The sequence below is a fragment of the Ictalurus furcatus genome, chromosome 23 (assembly GCF_023375685.1).
Source record: "Ictalurus furcatus strain D&B chromosome 23, Billie_1.0, whole genome shotgun sequence".
NCBI classification, from domain to species: domain Eukaryota; kingdom Metazoa; phylum Chordata; class Actinopteri; order Siluriformes; family Ictaluridae; genus Ictalurus; species Ictalurus furcatus.
In genome coordinates this window covers 9799386-9825154 of record NC_071277.1, presented here as the reverse complement: position 1 = coordinate 9825154, position 25769 = coordinate 9799386, and the positions used below count along the sequence as shown (strand labels likewise).

Below are 25769 nucleotides of genomic sequence, written 5' to 3'. Positions count from 1 at the left end.
CTCTCTCTGAAGTCCTTCACCGATCTGCAGCACAAGCCTCAGCTGGTGGATCTGACTGTAGAGGAAGGTCAGAGGTTAAAGGTCATCTACGGCTCCAGCGTCGGGTTTCATGTCATTGATGTGGACTCTGGGAACCCGTATGATATCTACATCCCATCGCACGTAAGTGACGGAGCGCTGAGCGGAGCAGCTTTTCCTCTTCCTCAGCCTGAGACAAGACGCTTCCTCTTCCTCTTTCACAAGGACTCATGACTACATTTATTTTCTAATGATGTGCATAAAGCAGTAATAATAATAATAATAATAATAATAATAATGCATTCAAAGCCACAATTATTTGCATCCTTTAAGAGACACAAACTTGTTTTCTACTCAAACACTCTTTCACCTAACATAAATTATTTTCATTTCATAATACTATTTTCTTTAGTAAACGTGGTAAAAATTATTGGCACCTCAAAATAATATGAAACCCTGTGGTGTGAATTGAAGGTGATGTCCGCATGCACAAACATGCATTGAAAATGTTCTGAATGGAAGGATGGACCAAGATCTTCTACACGCGTCTCCAGCCTTGTTAGATGCTCAGTGGTGTTATTTGTGGGGGTGCCAAAAATTTAAAAACCAGATATTTGCGGGAAAAATTCCATATTTTGTCCTCAGACGCTGAAGAGCAAAATGTCATGGATTTGTTTTCGTGAAGGGTGCCAATACTTTTGGGGTCGACTTTGATGATAATTAGTGTTTATATAGTCTACGTAAGATACTTTCTTAAGAAGTCTATGATGTGTTGTAACGTTGTGTATAGAGTTGTGTTTGTGTAACGATGCTCAGAGCAAAACATTTCCCCGATCTAAGACCTTTTGACCAACAAAAACCATGTGATCAAGTGAACCAGAGCAAGCAGAAAGTTTTGGCGCCTCCATGTCTTTGTGTGTGTGTGAGAGAGAGAGAGAGAGAGCAGGTCAGTCGTTATTGGGAGACTTTATTGTTGCAGCAGTTTCTCACACCCTGCCAAGCGAGCGGGAAAAAAACGTCTCCTGCAGCTAATTTTGTGCTCGTGCTTGTGACTCGAGGTTGACGGTCCCAAACCCCTTCCCTTCCCTTCCCCGTGTTCCTCCCTCAGATTCAGGGCAGTGTCACCCCTCACGCCATTGTGGTGCTCCCCAAGACCGACGGGATGGAGATGCTTCTGTGTTATGAAGATGAGGGAGTCTATGTGAACACATACGGCAGAATCACTAAAGACGTGGTGCTACAATGGGGAGAGATGCCCACCTCTGTTGGTAGGTCGTGGTTGTTTATTTCATTGGCACACGAAAATGATCCCGTCTCCTTTCAGAACCCTGAGGCCCGGGTGCTACTGGAACCTGCCCCAGACCAGCAGCAGCCAGTTGCTCCAGATGAACTGAACTTTATTTGTAGCTTATTACACCACTTTGTCTTAATTTGTCTCTCAGCATACTTAAGTGCAGTTTATCAGATTCTTCTTTATTATTCTTTCAGAAGAGAAGTCCAAACAGCACAAAGTATAAACACAAATCACTGGTTTACTGTACAGTACAATATTTTTTCATTTGTTTACAATTAAAGTATCAACGATTGACATGGCAGTGCATCACCTCACAGCTCCAGCGTCCTCAGTTCCATCCTGAACACTTGTATTTTCGACTTTTGTGGACGTGTAATGAACAATAATGTTATCGCTTGTGGGTGTGGCCTGTCCAGTAGCTAGTAGTAGAGATATATCGCTTCTAAAGACAAATACTTACACGGTTCAATGTTACAGCCTGGTTTACACTCCAGCTGAAGTTCATCTGGTGCCACTGGCTGCAGTAATCTACACTAATCTCTCTGCCTGCGTGTTGTGCTTTAAGCCGGGTTTACACTGTATGATGTTTGTCCCGATGCTGCTGTCGTAGACAAAAAATTTGTTAGAATGTATAATTTGATGCGATTCATGGTGACCAAAGGCAGGCGACGACAAAGTGTGTGTGAGTGTGAGAAATCTGAGATTAAAGTCTCAGAGTGCGAGCGCTGCTGCTACGACGCTCGTCTAAAACCTGCCAATAGGACGAGGGAAACTCAGGGCGCAGCTCCAGATACGGTAGCGGCAACAGAGAAACGTAACGCAAGCGTGCTAATGCACAGAAACATCTCCTCATTACCTCCAGCTCACTGTGAAGAACGTGTGTGTTTGTGTGAAGCCGTTTTCTGCATCAGCTGATTTCAGGATCACGTGATCGATGACGTAAACAGCGGCGTACACAGTAATGCTCTGTAATTAACTGCAGGTCTGTCGTTAGAGGATCTTCATGGTATAATCTGACATGGAGACACACACTATCACACAGTCTGTTACACAATTCATAACAGAGTTTATCAGGCTCTCGTACAGTGTGACGAGGAATCATCTTAAAACACAACGCTGATACACACAGAGTAAAACCCGGCTTATTCACTCTGGAGCTTCACTCTTTCCTTCACACTCAGTTTAGACTCGATGCCCCTTTGCCCACCCTCTATACCCCACCCCTCTTCCCTTGCCCCTCTTTATCCCTCCTGTGCCCCGTTGACTCCTCCCAGCTCTGGCGCAGTGTGTATCAGTGTATTTGTCATTCATGATATTGTTTTTATGTCTTGTTAATGTTGTTTTTATTCATTAACTAACACCACTTTCACTATTTAATGAATTATTTTGTTTCATCGTCACATTTTTCATGTGAATCTGTAAAATATGTGAGTGTCTATTTCCTGTTCTTAAAACCTCAAATGCATCTTTTATACTTACAGCATGATTAAAGGATCCTAAATGGTGTGTGTGTGTGTGTGTGTGTGTGTGTGTGTGTGTGTGTGTGTGTGTGTTTAAATTTAAGGATCCATTAGACAACTCAGGATCCCATCAATTGAAAGATGCTGATTTTAAAAATGTCTTTAATAATCCCGAATAACGATCATACATATGATTTATATTTGTGTCGTGGGTCTGTACGATGAACCTTTTAGCTTTTGATGTTGTTGTCGTCTTCGTCTTGGAAGAATGTGACTGTTGAGATTTATTTTGTGTTCAAACCGAGCAGCTGGCATCTCACTACTTCAGAAATATTTCTCAATCGATCTGAATTAATATTCAAAACAATAATAAATACAGAGAACAAATCTCATCCTTCTGATATTTATCAGCTAAATCTCCTCTGATCTGCCTGGTTAAAGTCAAACATTAACGATTCAATATTATTGACATACTTTAATGATTAATTATTAAAGTCAGTTATGACTATAGTGTATAAAGTATATTTCATTTTTGACTAGACATGGAGAATAAATATGCCACCATAATCACAGCACATTTAGAGGATGACGAGTTTTCAGAAGTTTTTGCTTCAGAAACTGCTGCAATAATGACCTCCTGGTGGTGTTGGGTGTCATGAACAAGCTGGTGTTTTTCCACTGGGTACCGGTACCGGTTCGGTTTCTGGTTGCTGTTCTCAGTCAGAAGTGGTCGAGGAGCGGGGGGGTTTTTTCTCAGAATCCTGTGTTGTTTTTATTGCTCTGAGAGTCATCGCTGTCCTGTCCCATGTCCTGTGTCCTGTTTCCTTCCTGTTTCTCCTGCAGCCTACATCCACTCCAACCAGATCATGGGATGGGGAGAGAAAGCCATTGAGATCCGTTCCGTGGAGACGGGACACCTCGACGGAGTTTTCATGCACAAGCGAGCTCAGCGACTGAAGTTTCTGTCTGAGAGAAATGACAAGGTGGGTTTTAAATGAAACGTTTTTTTTTGGTGGTTTTGGTACCGAGTCAGTGACTTAAGTCCTGAAGTTACATCAGTATTCATGCAGGGAAAGTTCCTGGTATTCAGAGTCGGGTTACGCACCTGCTTAAGCTGATTTTTTCTGGGCTCCACATTCGTGTTGTTAAAGTGTGTAATTTCAGTATTAACGTTGTAGAGATAAGAGGTTTTTAAAAACACTTTCTGAAAGTATGAGACTCTAAAAAAGTCCTGAGTGACTAACAGACTCATCTGTTTACCTCCTTTTTTTTCTTCCTGGCAGGTCTTCTTTGCCTCGGTCCGATCAGGAGGCAGTAGCCAAGTTTTCTTCATGACCTTGAACAGAAATTCCATGATGAACTGGTAAACCTCGCCCACACACCTGCCCCCTCAACACCCCTCCCGCCCCCACGGGCTCCACCACACGCCCCCCTACGTTGTCTCTGTGGACGTATTCTGTTTTTCAAAAGTGATGGGGTGGGAGGGAACGACAAGAACCCACAGTGTGCGGAACCACAGGGCCGCTTTTGAGAGTAAATACTTTTAGAAAATAAATCAATAAAATCAGATCGAGGCCGGGTGCCGCTCCGGAGAGCCGAAGTTCATCTCACATCCACACGAAGCTCCGACCGCCGAGAGAAGAACAACCACCTCCTGTACCCAGAATTCCTTATGGCTCTTGCCTGCAGGATCACGTTTTTATCTTGACTAGCGTATTTTTGGAGGAGAGCAGAGAAAGAAGTGATGAGTGAGAAAATCAAGAAAATAAATGATGTAACTGTTTAGACACTTTCAACACAATAATTTACTGTTGTTGGTTGGACAAAACAATTCTGTAGAGAGGCGTGTGTGTGTGTGTGTCTTTCATGAACTTATTTGATCACTTTGTTATTGCATTTCATCACACTGTAACTGTACAAAGATTTATGTATCGTTTGTATATTCTCAATGTATTTCTGTGTGTGTGTGTGTGTGTGTCCTCATTATCCATTAATATGAAAAAAAAACACCACACAATAGTTAAGACAAATCCGAATGTGTGGATGTTTTATACAGTACGTTACAGCAGAATTTTGGGAAATCAGTCGGGAAAATAAAGCTCCATTTCTCATTATTACATAACGATCCGCTGGGATGGATTTGAGCTTTTTTGGATGTCGTTGCTTACGTGCAATAAAGAGCACGAGAGATCGGTTTTGATATGTGGATGGATGAGGTTTTAGCTCAAACCTGAACAGAGTCCCACCAGTCTGAAGCTGTGACTTTCAGAGCTGTTAGAGGTGTATGTGAGGTTTTTTTTAAAATAATCCTTTAATAAAATTGGTCACGCAAAGCAGATGTGATTTGTTTTTTTCTCGGATTGCATGACAACAAAGGAATGAGTTTGGTGCATTGAGCTTTCTCTAAACCTACCTCATTTCTTTCCTCCAGTCATTCGATCACAAGTTTATATTCAATCATGACATCACGTAATTATTAATAAAATATTCACTATAAATCAGACAAGGCTTGAATTAAAAGGCATAGGAATCTCAATTCAGTACAATTTTTATTATAAATGAATTCTTTATGCATCTCGATTTTTGCTTTTTTGGGGGATTTTGTGAGAAACAAAAACAAAACAAAAAAAAAAAAAACAAATACACTAAAATTTATCAAAACTTGCTTTTTTCCCCCCAGTGATGCGTTTTATCATGTTTAGTGCATAACTGTTGAATCATTTATGAGAATCATGGTGCATAAAAGAAATCGATTCTTTTGCTTCATCTCAGATATTTGACATAAAGATCAACAAATACAATAAAGTTGAATCAAAGTCTTTATATATTTTAACAACATACACGAAACTTATGGATTCTGAGTCACTGTCAAAATAAAAAACACGACTGATTTGGAATTAGATAACTCTGTGTACTAAAGCAAAGAGTAAAAGTCAAAAGTATAAAAAGTAAGCATTACTTGTTTGTTTTAAAAGTTTAAACAAGAGCATTAAGGCTTGAAGCAATGTTTAAAAAAAACGAAAAGAAAATAAGATATATTTATTATTATTTGCTTTTGTTATCAGTGATGTTCACATTTTCTCACAGAAAATAGATTAGTTTTCTGTGACGGAGCAGAAACTGGGTATTAATTCAGAATAAAAATTCTAATTTGTCTCATTTTCAGAGACAAATCACTCTGTCAGAATTACTGAGTTGTTGGTGCCGTGACCCGGATGTGAAATCTGTCAACAGGAGAAAAAAATAGAAGAAAGTAGAAAAGGTCCAGTAGAATCAGGAGGATGAGTTTTTGAGAGTGTAAAAATGAGTAAAAGTGTGAAAAACTGATTAAAGGGCACTTTTATTTTCAGGTCAGGTTACAGGCGCTATCTGGAGCTAAACGTTACACCTATTCGACCCGTTATATTTCATAAATAAACCATAAGTGTGTGTGTGTGTGTGTGTGTGTGTGTGTGTGTGTGTGTGTTTATGCATGTCTGTACCTTTACATTTGGGATTTTACCTTCGATTTTACCTTCACACGAACATAAAACACGAGATTAAAACGTCGAATCGTTTATTATTCATAAAAGTTCACGTTTCACTTTTTCATCTTACTTCTGTTTACATTTTAATTTAATGAATCGCTTTCATCATTGAGTCTGTCACTTGATATTGAGTTTCTTAGTAGCTTGTTAAATTTCACACTTATTTTTGTGAAATTACACAAAGTTCTTATTTGGTTATTAACTGGCTGTTGCAGAGCTAAAATATGTCACGTCTATTTAGATTACATTTTTTAAAAATATGTGTGTGTTTTAGTGATTTATTCTTTACTTTTTGAGTAAATTTTAGTTTTTTAAAAAAGCTGCTATTTAACTATTTGGCTCTAGAATCAGGCAAAAAGAAATCTTGTAAAAAATACAGAATAAAAGTTGATGAGCAGTATAATAAATTACACTGGCATATAATTCTGTAAATGCAATTACAATAGAATTATGAATTTTAACAATTATTTATATGCTTCCAAACCTGGCTCCAAGTAATTTTCCATTTTTATAACTTATTTAATGATATTTCAGCAAACATGCATAATGCTGTTATGGCAACTAAAAACGACCAAAACATATATTATCCTGAAATATCATATTCATGAAATAAATTTTAAAGAGACATATAGCCTGGAGTTTGAATTTATATGCAAACAATATTATAGTAATATTTGTTAATGTCAATTTTATTGCAATTCTATTTACAGAATTACAGGCTACTGTTATTTCTACTGTTATTACTTTCTTACTCAAGTTTTACAATATTTTACTTTAATTTTTAGTCTATTCATGTTTATTCACTTCATAATACTTTTTGTATGATAATTTGTTCAATGCTTCCAAAACACGAATGTTAAGATGAAGATGATTTTTAAAAAATAACACTATTGAAACCCAGAACTAGGTCTGAGGTCTGATCTCGTCTAATGTGTGCCTGGTACATTACATTTCCAGTATACTGACTTTTATTAGTTTAATGTAAAGCACCTTTTTGGTTATTTTAACGTAAAATATTGAGTTCTGATTCATTATAGAATAATTATCTAACAGAAAGACCCCGTGTGTGTGAAACTCCACATCAGACTCCCTTGACATTTGTTATTCTGATCGGATTTATTTATCGGTTTGTACAGTACACTTCTGGTTTGTCAGTGTGTTTGGAAGCGACAGTATTATTACGGATTTTTTTTGCAAAGGGATTTTTTTTTCTATAGCTGTATTTTGGATTAGCTCGTTGGTCTGAAAGTGCTGAAATCTATATTAGAATGTCAGAGATGTTTAATATCAGTGCTTTATGTAATATCACTTTATCCTATTTCTCATTTTATCCCAGTACTGTTTGACACTTTTTTCCTTTTTCTTTATAAATTCAATGCTGAATTATAGCCAAAATGATGTACTGATACTTTTTTGTATGGTGACATTTTCCTTTTCCTGGTTTGTTTTTTTTGGGGGAAAAGCACTCGTCATATTTATATTTGAAGGCAAGCCTGAAAGGAAACAATGTTGATGTAAATGAAAAATAAACCTAACACTCTGTCATGTTAGGTCAAAGCTAGGATTATTAGCAATAAAGTGTATCAAGGATTTTTGTTAAAATATTTTTTCTGGTATTTCATTTCTGTCTGAATTTGGTAGAACAAAAAATGTTCAAAATGTTCAAATGGTTGATGTCCAGAATTCGGGATGCAGGATGTTGGGTTTTGAGTGATGCAGATTATACACGGATATATTCACAGTTTTTTCCCATGTAACATAAAGCATTAGAACTTTGCTGTTTTTTAAATAAATCGATGTATTAAATGAAATTCGTGCTGTAATTTATTTATTTGTTTGTTTATTCATTTACTTACTTATTCACAGATGTTTGTACATTAAACTTAGTTTCTAACTAATCCTGCATTTTTATAAATATACTAATTTTGCTTATTTAAAAATAACATTTTAAATCCCAAAGAATGTTTAATATAACACAAAAGCAAGCTAGCTAACATTAACTAAATAAGGTAATGTTTAATCTTAGCTAGCTAACATTAACTAAATAAGGTAATGTTTAATCTTAGCTAGCTAACATTAACTAAATAAGGTAATGATTAATCTTAGCTAGTTAACATTAACTAAATAAGGTACTGGTTTATTTGAACTAAATTTAAGCAAAGTAGTGTCTAAAGTACTGTTTTTGGGGGTTTTTTTTGCTTTTACTTTATTTTAAAATTGTCGACAGAATGTTTATTACACTGAAGAACACTTTATTGAACAGAATGAACTGTTTTGACATTTTTAGTGCACAAGTTGTCGCAGTTAGAAAGTTGACCGATTGTTTTGGGGGGTTTTTTAGCCATAAATAATACAGCCTGTGTGTCTGTTATCTGACCAGAGGAGGCGCTGTTTCTCCACCTGTTTGGGCACGCGGCCGTTTTGTGTGTGTGTGTGTGTGTGCGCGCGAGCGCGCGGCCCCGCCCACTATACGGGTGCTGCAGTAAAATTGGGCGCGCATGCGCGCTGACATTCCTTTTTTTTCTTGGAAGTAAGTATTGCATGGCGCGTGCCTTTCTCTTGTGGGAAAAACCTGTGAAATTTATTTAATATAACTGTTTAAAGTGTCACTCGGTCTGTTGACGAGTGGAATTCGGTACCGAAAACAACGCGTCGCTTTTGAAATTTGTAAAAGTGTATGAAAAGAAAAAAGCGCGGTGTTTATCCCCGAGTTGTTTGAGGAGTAACTAAGTTAGCTAAGTGGCTAACATACCGCACGCACGAGGCCTTCCGCGCGCTCAGGTCACAATCACAGTATCATTGAAGCGGGTTTTAAGTTGATGATTTATGTCATTTGGGGATTTATAGCGTTCATGGCGTCGTTTAATGTGGTTAAAATGTTTCCCGAAATAGTTGAAAAGTGTTGTTTGGTTATATTAGCGAGCTAGCAAATGATAGATTTAGCGAAGAAACGCAAATTACTTCAGTGTGTTTGAATGTAAGTGAACGCACGCGCCCGTGAACAGCTCTTTACCTTGAAGCAGGTCTTCATTTAAACGTTTAGACGACATTTAACGAAAGCTTCAGGGTATTGTAGTGTGCACATTTTAGCAAACCCTTTTCTTTCTATGCTAGTTAGGAGTTAGCTAGGGAGTTACCACCCTCATATGGCCTTATATCTCGGGTGTTCTGAAGTAAAGTTGAAGTTTGCATAATGCACCGGTTTATCATGTCCACTTCCACACATGTAATGAAACATTTATAACGCAGAATGAGAGTTTAATGTCCTGAATGTTGCTGTGGAGGTGGTGTTTTATAACCGCCGGCCTCTGGGCAAGAGAAAGCAGCACCATGATGCGGCAAGTTCGCGAGCCTGAATATTTCACTTTATATATTAGAAGTTTGCGTTGGAGTTGTGTGTCTACATTGAAACCGTTGTGTAAATGATTTAAATGTTTTTTTTTGTTGTGATCATTGAGAGTGGATGATAATTAAAGCAGCATTGTGGAACCGCTTGCTGTGATGACGTAACCCGGTACAAACTTAGGCACGAGCTGATGGTCAGTGTTGGGGAGACACCCCGTTTCGTGCAATTATTTTATTTAAAAAAAAATAATAATTTTACTGTGCGTTTTTGATTATATTAGTTATGCATACAAATTAGTCTGCATTTACTAATTAAATGCATGTGTAATGAAGCACAGCTCTCACTGCTGAACTGTGGTTCCAGCCCCAAAATTACACTTCTGCACCAGTATTGATGGAATCTGCACCACTTTTCTTGCTCCTGATGCACTTGTTACTTGCGTTGCCTTTTCTAGCCCTTGCTACACCCAGCCTTAACCCTGTTTTACTCTGTAATCCACTTCCACCCCAATATAATCCTGTTCATAGTCTCTTCTTTCTTTCTTTCTTTCTTCAGTGCCATTTGATTAGATCCCACCATGGCAGATCCAGATCTTGATTTCACCAGTGGAGACGCCGGGGCCTCTGTGACGTACCCGCAGCAGTGCAGCGCCCTGCGCAAAAACGGCTTCGTGGTCCTGAAGAATCGTCCCTGCAAAATCGTTGAGATGTCCACTTCCAAGACCGGAAAGCACGGCCACGCTAAGGTCTGGAGGAGGTTCCGAGTCGTATTTTTGGGGGCACACGCCCACTTTATTTAGTTTTATTGACACGTTGACTAAATTCTGTCTTGTGGAGCTACATCAGTGTTAAAAGGATGTAATATCGAGTCAGATTTTTTTTTTTAAATGAATCTGTGTAATGCATCCTCCTGTCCTCCAGCTGCAGTACCTGTACAACATCTGGCTCTGGTTGTCTTCATCATCTAACCATTAATACAGAGTCCGGCAGCGTTAACACACATATAATGTTCATGAAATATTAATTGTCTTTTAGAAGTATCTTTAATGCACACATCATTCAAGTTTAAACCAAATAGTAAAGTGCAAACGCAGCTGAAGGTATCTTCAGGGAATTCAGTGTCCTTAAAATTCTTTAAAGCTGTTGTGTGTATTATGTCGAATATGTGTGTATATTTATGGTTTGCATAGGGGTTTAATTTTTTACACAGCTGTGTGTTATCCCACCAAGAGGCTCGTGCTCATGTCTCGACTTTCCCGCGTGATTGATTGCACTGACGCGGCGTCCTCGTTTTCTCAGTGAATGACGTATGTTTTGAGGTCATTCCTGTGAAATCAAATCTATTGGTGTGGTATTCTGAGCTAATTTTATACTTGTATGGAGTTTACATCAGTTATTTGACTGAAAAGAGAAAAAGGCTGAACATTTTTGACCTAAAAGATTTAATAGGTGTAGCACGGTGTGTAAAATCTAACGGTGATTAAAAACGCTGTTCAGACACTTCGAGCAGATCAGCAGTAAAAATGGCGGCTGTGAGGAAACGGGTCACGCTTTCTATCAGGGCTGTTAACAGATTTGTGAAAGGACATCTGTGTTTTAATGTTTACTGCATTGTTACCCCAGGTGTGGTTCTGTTTTATAAGCACGGGGTGCTCCCAGATTTGGTGCAGTCATCTGTATGTAATTAAATATTTCTACATGTGTCGATAGCACAGGTTTTTTTTTTCTTTTTGCGTAATCTTTAACATGGCTGGTAGAATATCTCGGGACGATTCTCGTCTGCAGACTTCAATTTGATCCTGATTTTAATGTTATAATATTTCTTAAAGGGTGAAATGTGTATTTAATGTATTGCACCAGGGCGAGCGATGTGACGAGTGTCCTCAACATCTCAACGTTTGTGATGCATGTTGTGAATTCTACAATGTGTATGCATAGGTTTGCAAACATCCTGCAAATAAAATTAGAAAAACCTTAAAATAATAAAATAAAACATTTAAAATGTTCCACTTGTTTTAAAATGTTCATACAGTAGAATGAATCAAATCAAAGCTGGTTATTATAATGTTTGTTATATTTTAAAAAAGAGAGAGAGATCATGACATCTGTGAGATCTCAGGTGTGTTATGAGAGTTTCAGTATTACGTTATCTCCTGGTCTTAGTATTGTTTGTTTCATCAATGAAGATTTGATTCACTCTCAGCCCAGTGACTCATTTCCCTAACACTTTGCTCTGTGTAGAGTTTTAACGTTAATCCTGTTCTCGTCTGCGCAGGTTCACCTGGTTGGGATCGACATTTTCACTAATAAGAAGTATGAAGATATTTGTCCCTCCACCCACAACATGGATGTGCCCAACATAAAGAGAAACGACTTCCAGGTGATTTAGTATGAACTCTACAGTGCACTGGAGTGTGTGTGATGGAGAAACTGGATGCTTGTTGTGTTTGGGTTAATTTGAGCCTTTCACAGTTAACTTTCCAGCCCTTGCAGAAACATGTTTTATTGGACTGTTCTACTGTTTAATTGAAAGTAGACAACATTATGTTGTAATCTAATTTAAGGACTTGTTTAGCAAGATTTTACCAGAAAAGGATTTAGTATTTTTATCATATGTATTTATTTTATTGTATTTATGCAACGCTTGTAATTTTTGTAAGTCCATTTTTGCCATGAAAATAGCCACAGATGCTGACATGGCATTAAAAACTACACTACTCCTCCTCCAACCACTGCAGAGGAAAAAGTGGAAAGCAGATCTGTTGTGGCATTCAGTGGGTAGTTTCAGATCTTTAACAAAAATATTAAATAAAATTGATTTTATTTTTTATGGGATGCTTCATGGTGAAAATGTGCCGTATTCCTAGGACATGGTCCGTTATGTTAATTTAAAACAAAGTAATTCCTTTATATACTTTTGATGAGTAAATAATATTTGCAGTTCTTTTCACAAACATATAATTGAACGTAACCTGATTTTTTTTTTTTAAAAAATTTAAAATTTCTTTTCCTTCTCAGCTGGTGGACATTAACGAGGGCTTCCTGTCTCTCATGATGGACAACGGTGATGTGCGTGAGGACCTCCGTGTTCCTGAGGGTGACCTGGGCAAGGAGATTGAATCCAAACACAGCGCTGGTGAAGACATGATGGTTAGTACAGCAAAACACAGAATTCTGCTTTCAAATTAATGTTGAAAAGAGTAAATTTCTAAATCTCTTGGTTTTTAAACTTTCTTCTGTTATACAGAACAAATCACTTAAATATTTAGGAAGAAAACTGAACTTCTAAAGCCTGTAAAGTTTAAACATGCCATTTTGTAAAAAGTTCAGTATTCTGGAGTTGTGACTTCTAATGAAATAAATTCTTCCTCAAGTTTGAGTTCTGAAAGTCTTTTCTCCTCCAGGATGCAGTTAGACATTTGAGGCTTTTTACATTTTAAAAATGCAAGATTTGGGTTTTGTTTGTTTTTTTTTTTTAAATGTATGTTTTTAAGCAAAGGTAAAGACCCATGAATTACAAACAGTAAACATGATTGCAGATATTTCCTTTACAGTTTAAATGGCAGTGACGATATTTATGATCCCATGTTAACATTTCTACAGAAATATTGTGATTATAATCGATTATCGACGCGCTCTGTGCCTACTCTGACTGACATGTCCAGTCTGTCTCTTCTTTTGTTTTATTTCTGATTTGTGGTTGTGTAGATTACCGTGCTCTCAGCGATGGGTGAAGAGGCCGCAGTCGGCATCAAGGCCTTTACCAAATAGGAAGAGCGAAAGAGAGAGAGCGAAAGAGAGAGAGACTGGGCTGCTCAGGCTGCAACATGCACCACATTAAGATCTCCTGCTTTTTGGTTTTGTTTCTTCACCAAAGCTCTGGCCTTCACACACCACCTCATAACTCCTTAGTCTTTTTTGGTGTGTTTTTGTTTGTTTTAATCCCTGTTCCTCCTTCCAGTTACTCTTCTGGACTTTTTAACAACTTCATTTCATTAGCTTATTGTTTTGGCATTCTTTCGGATCAGGTTATTTTTTAGGTTCTTTTAGGTTATGATTAAATATTTTTTCATTCCACTGTTTTGCGATCATGATGTTGGTCTGGCCGTTACATTCCTGAATGTTAAAACGGGATCCATTTGCCATACACACACGCGTATAAATAAATATATAAATATATACACACAACATGATTACTTTGCAGAATTGATGCCTTTCAGTGGAACATACGCGCAATGCATTTTAAAGAAGGGGAAGAAACGGCCTTCACTGACACTCATCAACTTTTATTCCCACTCACTGCCTTAAGGGTGCCCCCCCCCCCATTTTATTTTTAAACCTGTTTTGTCCTGTATCTGCACTAAGGTCAGTTCTCTTGGTTGATGCCCTTACCCAAAGTGAGATGAGTGTCCTGGTAGTTCGCACTTTGTAGTACTTCGAGTACTACTGGAAACACATTCTTTAGGTTTTTTATTAGTAGTTTTTTTTTAAAATTTTTTTTAAAAAGTAAAATCACTAAGACAGAAATAAACTTCATTGGAATTTCTAACTGCCGGTCTCTATTGTGACTTGGACAGAAGGGTGTGAGGGCCATGTGCGAGTACCTCTGTAACGCAATAGCAGCCTGGTTCTGGCTGTCAGACAACCTTAAATAAAGTGTTGAAGCCTGTTGGTGTCTCGTGTTGAAGGATGTTTATGGGGTTTCTGTGTTTGACTTGGTGTGTGTCGTGGAAAAGCTTTGTTTGCTTCATCTCCGTCACAGTAAATAATTATAATAGTGGTTTTAAAAGCCACAATGTGGTGGAACTACTTTATAGTGGTGTGGGGGAAGAAGTTTTAAAAAACCTCTCCAGTTAATGAGTTAGTTCACTGTAGAGGGGAAATGAGTGTATATATATATTTTTGTTTGTTCTTGTTTTAAAGGTCTGAAAGCTTTCAGATTCTCCATTAGGTTTTTGTCTCAAAGTGTTTAAACCTTTGGGTTCTAGTTTCAAAGGTGTATTTAACTGCAGAAAATATAAGTGTTAAAATGGAACCTGGAGCAAATATTAAACTTCATACAAGAGTCTCAAGGAAGAAAGTGCAGCAAAAAATTTTTCGTATTGTCTACAGGATCATGAGTGAGAGTCAGCGTTCAGGTGTGTTAGTGTCGCACCTTTTGTTGAAGTTCTGTAAGTATTTGGACAGTAACAATATTTGTAATGTTGCCTCTACACCACCACAATGGATTTGAAGTGAAGCAATCATGATGTGATTGAAGTCTCAACTTTCAGTTTTAATTAAAAGTTTTTAATAAAAATATAGCTTTAGCTGGTTAGAAATAACAGACTTTTGGCTAATCGGCAGGTTTAAGGACAGGTGTGTCTTGTTTCCTCGTTATTTTATAACAAATTAAGGAGAGAAAAGGTCTGAACTTGATCCCAAGTGTTTAGTTTGAATTTGGTATCTGTTCATGAGAACTCTCAATACGCGGTCTGAAGAGATGTCACTGCAACTGAAGGAAACCATCATTAGGCTGAAAAAAACAAAACAGACCTGTCAGAGAGACAGCAGAAACTTTGAGTGGCCAAATCATCAATATGGTACATTCTTAAAAAGAAGGAATGCACTGGTGAGAACCTTTCACATCTAGCCAAGTCGAGAACATTCTGGAGGAGGAAGGCGTATCTTAGTCAAAGCCTGCAATCACGAGATGCCTTCATGAACGTAAATACAGAAGCTCTACCTCGAGATGCAAACCTCTGGTAACACTGAAGAACAGAAAAGCCAGATCAGACTTACAAAAAAAATTATAAAAAAATAAAAGGCCTGTCCAGTTCTGATGTGAGATGAACTTGTACCAGAAAGGAGAAGGACAGGAAGAACTCCTGATCCACAGCATCCCACATTCTCTGTCAGATGTGGAGGAAGTGTTATGGCGTGGGGATGTATGTCTGTCACTGGAACTCGGTTACTGGTGTTTATTGATGATGTGAGTGCTGAGAGAAGGAAAAGGATGAAGTCTGAAGTGTATAGAGCTTTCATTTCTGCTCAGATTCAGTCACATGCTGCAGAACTGTGGCACGGAGCTTCACTGTTCAGACGGATAACGACCCAAAACGCACCGCGAAAGCAACACAGGAGCTCCTTAATGTAAAGAAATTAAATGTTGTGAAATGTTCGATGACCTCGACCCAATCGAGCTGCTTTTCACTTACTGAAGATAAGACTGAAGGCAGAAACACCCACAAACCAGCAGCGACTGAAGACAGCTACAGTAAAGACCTGGCAAAACATCACCATTTGGTGACGTCCATGGGTTCCAGACTTCAGGCTGTCACTGACTGTAAAGGATTTGCATCCAAGTATTAAAAATAATCCTAATATTTATGATCGATAGTTTGTGAAATTACTTTTGAGCCTGTGAAAATGGAGGGACTCTGTAAAAAAAATGGCTGCAATTCCTAAACGGTTAATACAATATTTTTGTTAAACTCGTTGAATTAAAGCTTGAAGTTGACGCTTCAGTCACGTCCTGATTGCTTACTTTCAAATACGTTGTGGAGGTGTATAGAGGTAACATTACAGAAATTGTCCCTGTCCAAGTACTTATGGACCTAACTGTATATCACTATATTTAATATTAATATTATTTTAACTTTTTTTGTAGTTATCTATACCCATTAAAAATGAAAAAGTATGATTTCTGTCTTCATTAGGAATCACAATGAGATAATTAATTAAGCAATTCTGTCGTTCTAGTTTCTACCCAGTGAGAGAGATAATCTTCCGTGCTTATCTGCTCAGGAAAGGGTTTATGATCGGAAATAAAAAATTATTTGTAGAAAATTGCTGATTTTCTTTTTTTATGACGTCAAGTAACACCAGAGAAACGGATCAGTCACGAAAGGAGCTCATAACAATTTAACTGAAAATATAAAGTATAAAAAAGGATAAAAAATAAAAGTTGCATGTTTCAGACATTTGTGGTTTCTTTATTAATTAGAATTTGTTTTGTTTCTATTTTCAGTCTAACTCAGGTGTATGATGTATGAATACAGGATTGAGCCAGGTATGTGTCAGATATAAAAACCTGCAGTAAGCACTTTATTTCTGAGAGAGAGAGAGAGACTGTGTGTGTGTGTGTGTGTTTTCTCCACTCTGCTCTCACACACTGCTGGAAAGATGAGTCATGGTGCTGTAATAGCTCGGCCCCACGCTTTGTGGACTTTATAGTTAGACATTTTCTGGTTTCATCTGTTCGGACTGATCTGGCTTATATTTAACATGGAATAAAATCAGTTCGAGGAAATGTGAGTCATCATTCAGACAGAAATTCAAGTGTTTTTCCACCTAAACATCATGCACTGATCTGGACTTTACTGGAAGAGGAAAGACATTAAAGTCTGCGTGAAAAAAACTAGAAGTGGAATGGAGTGCATTAGAAAAGCAGTTTTAATGTAATAAAATGAACAGAATAGCACTGTGACTGTGTCAAATAACTATACAAATTAAATGATCATTAATTCATGTTAATAATTGTGCAGTTTATATGAAGTTAAATGTCTATATGCAGAACATACAGGTCCTGTTCACAATCCCTTTGTCTAAAATCACTGTGTAAGACTGCAGTGTTTAGGGCACGCGATAGGCGGCAGCAGTGAGGCAGGTTTCAGCCCACTGACTGTAAAAGAACCTGAACATACAGAGAAGATTCACACCACACTGCTACTGGGTTCTGGATTGTGATTGGTCAGAAGGTGTTGATTAATTCTTTATAACAGCAGTTCTGACAATAGTGCAGCTGCACATCAAAATTTATGTAACATGTATGGAAGGAGTCTCCAGTGTCAGTGCTGTGTAACAGTCAGAGGTAAAGCTGTAACTTGAAGTTTTTTTTATGATGTTTCTTGTAATATAATAATGGAATCTGCGAAACCAAAGGCACTAAATGTATTCATTAGAATAAAGTTTATTTGTCTTCATCATTTTTGTTCTAAACGTTTGCACTTAAAAATAAAATCTACTACAGAAGACAAAAACATTTAGGATTTAATGATTTAAATAGAAATTAAATTGTCAAATGAAGTTAAACTGTAAATAATTTTTACATATTGTATGGTTCATAATATAAATGGAATTTTAATAAAGGGGGCGGAGATTCTGCCGCCTGTCTCAGTCAGCGAATGCGCATGCGCATTGACGTCACTTCCTTTTCAACTTGCTGGCTTCAACATGGTGTCGGTATGTATGCGCTCTGAAACCGTTTTTACCCAAAACCCTTTTATTTAGTAATATATTATTGGCAGTTTTGTAGTTACAGCGGTGCTCTGTGTTAGATATTTGACAGTAAACATTTATTTATAGTTTAATTACGACATCAGGAAGCGACGGTAGTTCATTTTGACACGTTGCTTCGAGATCAGGGCACGTGCAGTGCAGAGACCGGATTCATCAGATCAGCGCTAATAATAAAAATAATAATAATAATAATAAAGTTAAAAGCACTTACTGTAAGTTAATCTAATAATAATGTTATATTAAGGAAAATAGTAATGTATCGTGGTTTAGTTTGATTTCCTTTCTCCGTGACTTTAAATGATTTCACATGGAGGAGAAATAGATTTAATATCCAAAATATATGATTTATTTACACTGAAATAACATATATATACTGCACATAATATATATATATATATATATATATATATATATATATATATATATATATATATGTGTGTGTGTGTGTGTGTGTGTGTATATATGTGTGTGTGTGTATATATATATATATATATATATATATATATATATATATATATATATATGTATATATATGCATAACAAACCAAAAAACTCCTTGATGTCGTTTTTATTATACATTTTTTAAATGTAGGCCTGTGTAAATAAATGCAAATTATAATATCTATAGTTTCTAGTCATTTCATATTTTATGAGAAAAATTGGAGTAGCAGCTTTCAGTACGATTCAGCAAGTGAGTAAAAGTAAAAGTTTTGGTGTAATAAACATTATTGGTGATTATGATTGGTACAAAACTTGAATAAACCTAAAAACCTGAGCAGACGTAAACATGCAGAAATGAATCCTGAGCAAAAATATCAGAATGTAAACTGACATAAGAGTGTAAATATCATGTAAACGTAAATAAATGTGTAACTGTTTATTCAGACATGAGTCCTAAGCACAAAATATTATAAAATGATCAACATTTTAATGTCATTAATGTTTATCTAATGCATTTCTCATTAATGACGTCAGCTCTGCTTCACAGTTCAGTTCAGTCATGAAGTAAAGTTTAACACAATGAAAAGATGAATGTGACGAGATTTTTTTTTTATGATTTTGATGACACTCATCTGTTTTTTCTTAGAAGACAAAAAGATTAGATTGAAATGTCTGTGAAGTGTTTTTTTGTAAAGCAGTTAAGTTTCATTTCTTTGTAATGTTTTTCCAGAAAAGACCGCCTGTAGGGAAAAAGAACAGGAAAGGAGCTGCATGGAAGTTCACGTTGGACTGCACGCACCCTGTGGAGGACGGCATCCTCGACTCGGCCAACTTTGTAAGGATGATCGGTGTTTGAATGTTAAATATTGAAGTGTTTGAATATAACTGTGGTAAATGTTGACATGATTTCAGGCTCTTGCATCACTAATACTGTGGGTTAACTAGGGTTCTCTTCCCTAGTGTAATAACTAGGGTTCTCTTCCCTAGTGTAATAGCTAGGGTTCTCTTCCCTAGTGTAATAGCTAGGGTTCTCTTCCCTAGTGTGTGTCATGTTGTCGTGTCACTAATAGGAGACATTCCTCAGAGAGAAGGTGAAGGTTAACGGCAAAACTGGAAATCTGGGTAACATGGTGCAGATCGCTCGGCAGAGGAACAGGATCAGCATCTCATCAGAAAAACAATTCTCAAAGAGGTGAGAGCGATGAAGAATCAGAGCAGAGGTAATGCTTCTGTTAATTGCAAACGTTTGTGCCCCCTTGATGGTTTTTGAATGCGTGTATGGACCTACCGACAAAGAAATATATAATTACCAGAAGTTAGAGGTGTGTGCGTGGGTGGAAAGAATCCAGTAAACACCAAGGGTCGAGAAGCTGTTCGGAGGATGAAAGAGAGTTTAGACAGCTCTTAACATGTCCTATCTGGCCATTTTTGTTGTTTATAAAACCAAACACATCAAGTGTGTTACTGTAAATTTAGATATTGTTTTTGTTTTATCATGGGGTGCACAAAGTTTTGCACTGAACCATCCATTAAAAAAAAGACCATGTTTCTGAAGATTTAGATTGAATGATAATTAATTGAGGAGTTTATACTTGAATCTGTCTGAATGTGAACGTATTTTTTTCCTTCAGGTATCTGAAATATCTCACCAAGAAATACCTGAAGAAGAATAACCTGCGAGACTGGCTGCGTGTGGTGGCGTCCGATAAAGAGACGTACGAGCTGAGATACTTCCAGATCAGTCAGGACGACGAGTCTGAGACGGACGAGTGAAGCGATCATGCGGGAGGAGGATGGAGCAAATCTCAGGCTTTATATCGAGTTTGATGATTATTTGTTAATAAATGGACGATTTACGTTAAACCTGAATGTGCTGTATTTTTTTCAATATAAAAAAATCTACATTTTAGTGGAAAATAAGGTGAGGAGTACTGTACATACCAGACGTAGATACTGTACATACCAGATCTGTGACTTGGACATTTAGATGAATGATATTAAAGTTCTCCTTTTTATCCATTCAAGCCAAAGTATTTAACTTTTTTTAATACAAACAGTAAACACACGGTCTGTGAGCTGTAGTTAGGATTAAAGTTTAGTGAATGAACAAAATTTGAACATTGATTTTGTATATTGTATATGACCTTAAAAGAAAAGAGAGAATTTTAGGAATTTATTATGAAGTTTGTCTCTTACTGAATTTTATGACTTGATCTTTTAATAAAGAACAATTTTATGAGAAAGAAATAAGAGTTTAATATTACTTTATTAAAATCCACAATGCTATAAAAGAAAAAGTATTAGAATATTTTTTGGCAGTCGTGGTTTTCTGGTTTAATATCCTTTTTTTATATTTAATTTTGTCCCTTTATTGCTCCTTATTTTAAAACGTTTTCCTGAGTGATCCTGATGCAGCTCTTGAGTTTGAGACATGACACTATCTAAATATTAGATTAGATTTCTTTAGCAGTACTATTAAATGTGGCACAGACATCTACAAGAAAGAAAAGGAAAATTGTTCTGGTTCATGGTTCCTCGAGGTTCCTGCTACAGACTTCAAAGGGTTTTCATCTTTAGTCTGAATTTCTATTGACTTTAGATTGCAAGTCATCACGCATAAAATGTTTAACAAGATTTGCACTAATTTACTTTGAGATAATCAAATGAAATTGCCTTTTGATCTCTGATGATTGTCCTGAAGAATCACTTGGTGTGAAAATGTTCAGCTAGGTGTTAACTTCTTCTAAGAGGAGTCTTCACACAGAGCTGAGGGTTCATTTGGTCTTTCATCATGTTGATCAGAGTGGAAATCTCATCAACAACTTTAACAGCTAAGGAGTGAGAAGAATGGTGTGAGAGCTCTGTGGATGGAAGATGTCTCCATAAATACTTACAGAGAAGTTGGCTTTTTTACATTTAACCAGGAACCACACTAGAGCTGGTCATGGAGGTCTCAGCTGCAGAGATATGGACAGGAACGAGTAGAAAACGAATCCGTGGACGCTTCCGTGCGACTCTTGCTGGACTTCTGGAGCTTGAAGTTTTAAGAGTGAGGCACAAAGAGATGGTGGAGGTGGCGCTGGAGAAACAAGAGAGTCCTGGTCACTTAGATGATCTAATAACATCGCAACAAGGACGATATCAGTATTGGGTGGAAGAGAGTTTTTTTAGGCTGAAACTCAAACGTAGTCTCTCTCACAAGAACCTCACAGATGTTGGAAATTCCAGAACGTTTCTGGACCCGAGAAGAATGGATGCACATCACTCATCTGAAGATCTACAAGATCTCCACAGCCATGAAAGTGAAGATAGGCGGTCAAGGGTGAGCTCTGGATTCTGCGAGAGTCAAAATGATGCCATAAGTTCTCTTTCCACTTCTTTGGCTTCGTTAAGTCACCAGAGCACTGACTGTTCAGCAGGTTACGGACGTGAACTTTATACGAACTCCTTACGGAGGTCTTGTTTATTAAAAAACAAACAGGAACACATGAGGAAAGGTGATACCATGAATCCAGGCTTTTCACAAGTTGTGGTTCCTGAAGCTGGATTATTATCTGTGGTGGATCTGTACCCTGATTCCCACTGGCCTGATATCTCCGACATCCTGCAGCCGCAAGTCGTCCTGGAACCGTCCTACAGATCTGATCTGAGAAGTCTTCAAGGCTCAGAAGTTTATCATTATCCTAGTCCACTCCACGCTGTGGCCTTGCAGAGCCCGCTCTATGCTCCACAGAGCCCAGAGCACAACAGGAAGAAGGAGAGATGTTCTCCAGGAACTTTTATCTCCAAGACCAGTTCCTTGCCAAGATCGGATTTTGTTCATGGACAGAGGAGAGCTTCTGAATGTACCCGCTCCTGTCCAGACTCTCCCACCACCATGCAGGCATTCATGCCCATAACTTCTTTTCCTGCTCGTTTAGAGAATCCCCAATGTGAGGAGATCGTTTTGAAGCGAGCACGAGGAGAAATGTGGAAACATACCATGGCAGAGTGTTCAGGAATCACCTCATGGTTGAGGAGAAGCTCAGCCTCACTCCATCGCACATGTTCAATGGGCAAAAGCGGGACATCTTCATCTTTCAAATCAATGCTTTTCCAGAACAGAGCTACAGGAACATCAGAATCTGGACCTCCAAGATCTTCACACTCTCCTAGTCCAAGATTCAGAGGACGACTCGGAACACACAAGAACCGACTTAGAAGACACACAGCTGCTTTGACCAACATGAACATTTTTACAGAAAGTAACGGGACTTTGTTGTGTTAGAACTTCAGCTGAGACAAGCGTGCTACATCACCGACGTTCCTCTGAAGTTCCTGAGGTTTTCATGACATGTCTGCTGTAGAACCAATGAGCCAATTTGCTGAAAAATTAAAGAAGGACCTCATATTCTGGCACATGATGGAAAAAAAACTGTCCAGGAAGTTTAACCTGTTCTACGTGTCTATGTGGAACCTGAAAATGAAACTCTCTTTTATAGGGTTCTACAGTGGGTTCCTTCTAGTAAAGATTTCTCTAAGGACCTAGAAGGACCCTTTAGGGTGTTAGATAGAACTTTTTGTCCCTAATAAGTGTGTAGTCTGCTTTATTTGCACTGTTTATACTCAGAGAACTCCGAGTTTAAATATATGTTTCCAGAGTTTTCTGTAAGGTTCCTTGAGGAGTGTTCTGCACCTGAGACAATCCGAAGAACCATTAAAAGATCTTCCAGTATCCTATTGTTATTGTTGAGTGCAGATTCTCCTAAATGCATTAGTGTCCTCTATTACATGTACATTTATAATTTGATATTACAGTGATGATGATGTTACAGCTTTTTAAATAATATTTGTCCTTATTGCTCTTTAAAAGTCTTTATTAAACTGTAACAAGTTAAATATTTGAATGGTTCCTGAAAATAAAATGAAATTCAATTCAATCACATGTTCCACATAAGACTGTTAATCTCATGATTATTAAACGATCCAAAATGAGATGTTGTTCTCTTTGAATGGTCTGAAGTGGACAATGGACTCAGGACAATGACGAGGCTCATTAACACTCGTTGTGTTTAAATACAGCCACGTCGTTATCTCTGATTAATCCCTCAGGAGGAGACTGAGTCCTGCTCTCTTTATTCACAGAGCTCATAATACTTTTATCTTTAGAACCTGTTGTGACGCAGGATGTCAACGCGGACCCCTTCCTATGTGTACTGTCATTTACGGCATACATTTACAAACATTCAATTTTTATTATTAAAAAAGCACATCAATTGAAAGATCTAAAACTTACGCTTCAACATAAAGACCACTTTTACCATTTATATGTCTGTTTTTGTGATAACTCGTCAGACTTGTGCCTTTGCCTTCATAGCTTCTCTGTCTTGCTGTAGATCAGCTTTTATATATTTATATACAAAAGAAGAAAGAGTTCAGTACAGCACATTGTAATTATTATAAAATTAAACTTCTCTCACTTTTTTCTTTTTCATTTTGATTAATGTTTTCATTTAGAAAACAAACTTCAAAGGGTCTTCTTTATAAAGAGACCACTATCATGCATGTAGTCCAAAAGATGTAGTCCATGTCACCTCCTGGTCTGTCTCCAAAGTGGAGGAGCATGTAGGGTTAACCCTATAACCCTAACCCTAACCCATACCCTTACCCTAACCCTAACCCTTACCCTAACCCTAACTCTAACCCTAACCCTAACCCTAACTAGCCGTTTTTTCCCCGATGTCCAAATCTACAGTGTTCCAGAAGTATTAACACAATCAACAATACAGTTAACCACATACCAATAATAATAATAATATAAAAATCTAAATAATATTAGAACTAATATGAACAGTGATAAAAGGCTGTTAGATATAAAGAGAAAAACAATTTCTCTTATTATTATTCTGTTTTATAAAACACCTTCAGAATAAAACACACTGTTCATATGAGTCATTTTAGTCATCTGTAGATAAATCAATCGATTCGGTTTCCTTTGGGTTCTTCAGTTTGTGTAGAACCTCTCAGAGATGATTTTAAGCAGAACTCCTGTAGAAAGCTGTAGAAGTTAAGGACTCGTGAGGAAGATTTTGTTTTCTACGTGTAGTTGTGTAAAAATTAAATTTGAATTCTAAATAATTATTCAAGAATAAATTCAGAGAAAAAAATGACGTAGTGTTATGTAATGTAATGAATCTTCTGATTGTTTATTATTTCTCGCACTGCGTGTATATGTCCAGGAAGCGTCTCGGAGTTCTGATGGATCCAGCAGATGTCAGCAGAAATCCACATTTCAAGCTGTGATCTTCAGCAGTACAAACTCTATCATTTTAATTCAGTATTTCAGTGTTTATTGAACTTCCTCCAAGAAACAATCAGATTCCTCCTTTCTGCTCATCACTGTCACTGTTTCTTATCCAAATACTTTTTCACACCTGAACCTTTCGTACAAACGTCTCCATGAAAGGTTTTTTTTCCTTTAAGAGTTTCAGGAGGAACGCAGAGCTTATGGAAGTGTTTTGTTGGAGGAGACGTGAGATATTCCCATGTGTGATGATACCTGCATTCCAGCTGCAGATAAAAAGACTTTTCTCAGAAATAAATGCTGGAATAACAGGGAAAAGGTGCAGCTGGGATTTTATGCGTCTTACCTCGTTCCAGAAACCTGCTGCTGGTTTTGGGAGGTTAAAATCCTATTAGACTTCAATCCAGACATAAAGCACAGAAATAATGATGAGATCACTGACAAGAGATCAGAAGCAGTTTTATTTATTTATTCATTTGATATATTTTACATCGGGGCGCACGGTTGCTTAGTGGTTAGCACGTTCGCCTCACACCTCCAGGGTTTGATTTCCGCCGGGGCCATGTGTGTGCAGAGTTTGCATGTTCTCCCTGTGCTGCGGGGGTTTCCTCTGGGTACTCCGGTTTCCTCCCCCAGTCCAAAGACATGTATGGTAGGCTGATTGGCGTGTCTAAAGTGTCCGTAGTGTATGAATGGGTGTGTGAGTGTGCATGTGATTGTGCCTTGCAATGGACTGGCACCCTGTCCAGGGTGTGCCCCCCCTTGTGCCCCATGCTCCCTGGGATTGGCTCCAGGTACCCCCACGACCCTGAAGAAGGAGTAAGCGGTGGATGGATGGATATTTTACATCAAGAAGCAGTTTTCATTTGGAATATTCTGATTAAATTTGTGGTGAATAAATGTTTCAGGATCTGGTCATCCCAGGTACATAATACAATTAAATCATATAATTGAGATTAAGACAATAAGTTATTAACTGTTGAAATGTGCAGATTATAATTCCTGCTTTTGGTACAGAATTTTAAAAAAATGTAATCAAAATGTTTAAGACGTAATTCCCTGGACGTCAAAGCTTGCGTTACTTTCTCGCTTTTTCTTTGCATGAAATTATTTTTGTTGAC

The 25769-nt window shown here is 37.5% G+C and overlaps 3 protein-coding genes across 8 annotated transcripts in view; all 3 read left to right on the top strand.

Annotated features, from left to right (window-relative positions):
- tnikb (TRAF2 and NCK interacting kinase b) overlaps nt 1-5413 on the top strand; it is a 56287-nt gene extending 50874 nt beyond the window's left edge. For all 6 annotated transcript variants that reach the window (XM_053611197.1, XM_053611196.1, XM_053611195.1 and 3 more), the window contains 4 exons: nt 13-162; nt 1127-1286; nt 3616-3755; nt 4056-5413. In XM_053611197.1, the coding sequence (XP_053467172.1) occupies nt 13-162; nt 1127-1286; nt 3616-3755; nt 4056-4139 (534 nt within the window). In that variant the 3' untranslated portion in view covers nt 4140-5413. The remainder of the gene's footprint in view (nt 1-12; nt 163-1126; nt 1287-3615; nt 3756-4055) is intronic.
- Nucleotides 5414-8809: 3396 nt separating this feature from the next.
- eif5a (eukaryotic translation initiation factor 5A) lies at nt 8810-14313 on the top strand. The gene is made up of 5 exons (XM_053611908.1): nt 8810-8829; nt 10201-10390; nt 11920-12024; nt 12663-12794; nt 13353-14313. The coding sequence occupies exons 2-5, from the start codon at nt 10223-10225 to the stop codon at nt 13413-13415; spliced, it is 468 nt and encodes a 155-aa protein (XP_053467883.1). The 5' UTR covers nt 8810-8829; nt 10201-10222; the 3' UTR covers nt 13416-14313.
- A 3527-nt stretch (nt 14314-17840) lies between these two features.
- rpl22l1 (ribosomal protein L22-like 1) lies at nt 17841-20228 on the top strand. Its single transcript, XM_053611550.1, has 4 exons — nt 17841-17867; nt 19096-19200; nt 19436-19557; nt 19997-20228. Exons 1-4 carry the CDS (start codon nt 17859-17861, stop codon nt 20136-20138), a joined length of 378 nt encoding a protein of 125 aa, XP_053467525.1. The 5' UTR covers nt 17841-17858; the 3' UTR covers nt 20139-20228.
- The last annotated feature ends 5541 nt before the right edge of the window (nt 20229-25769 follow it).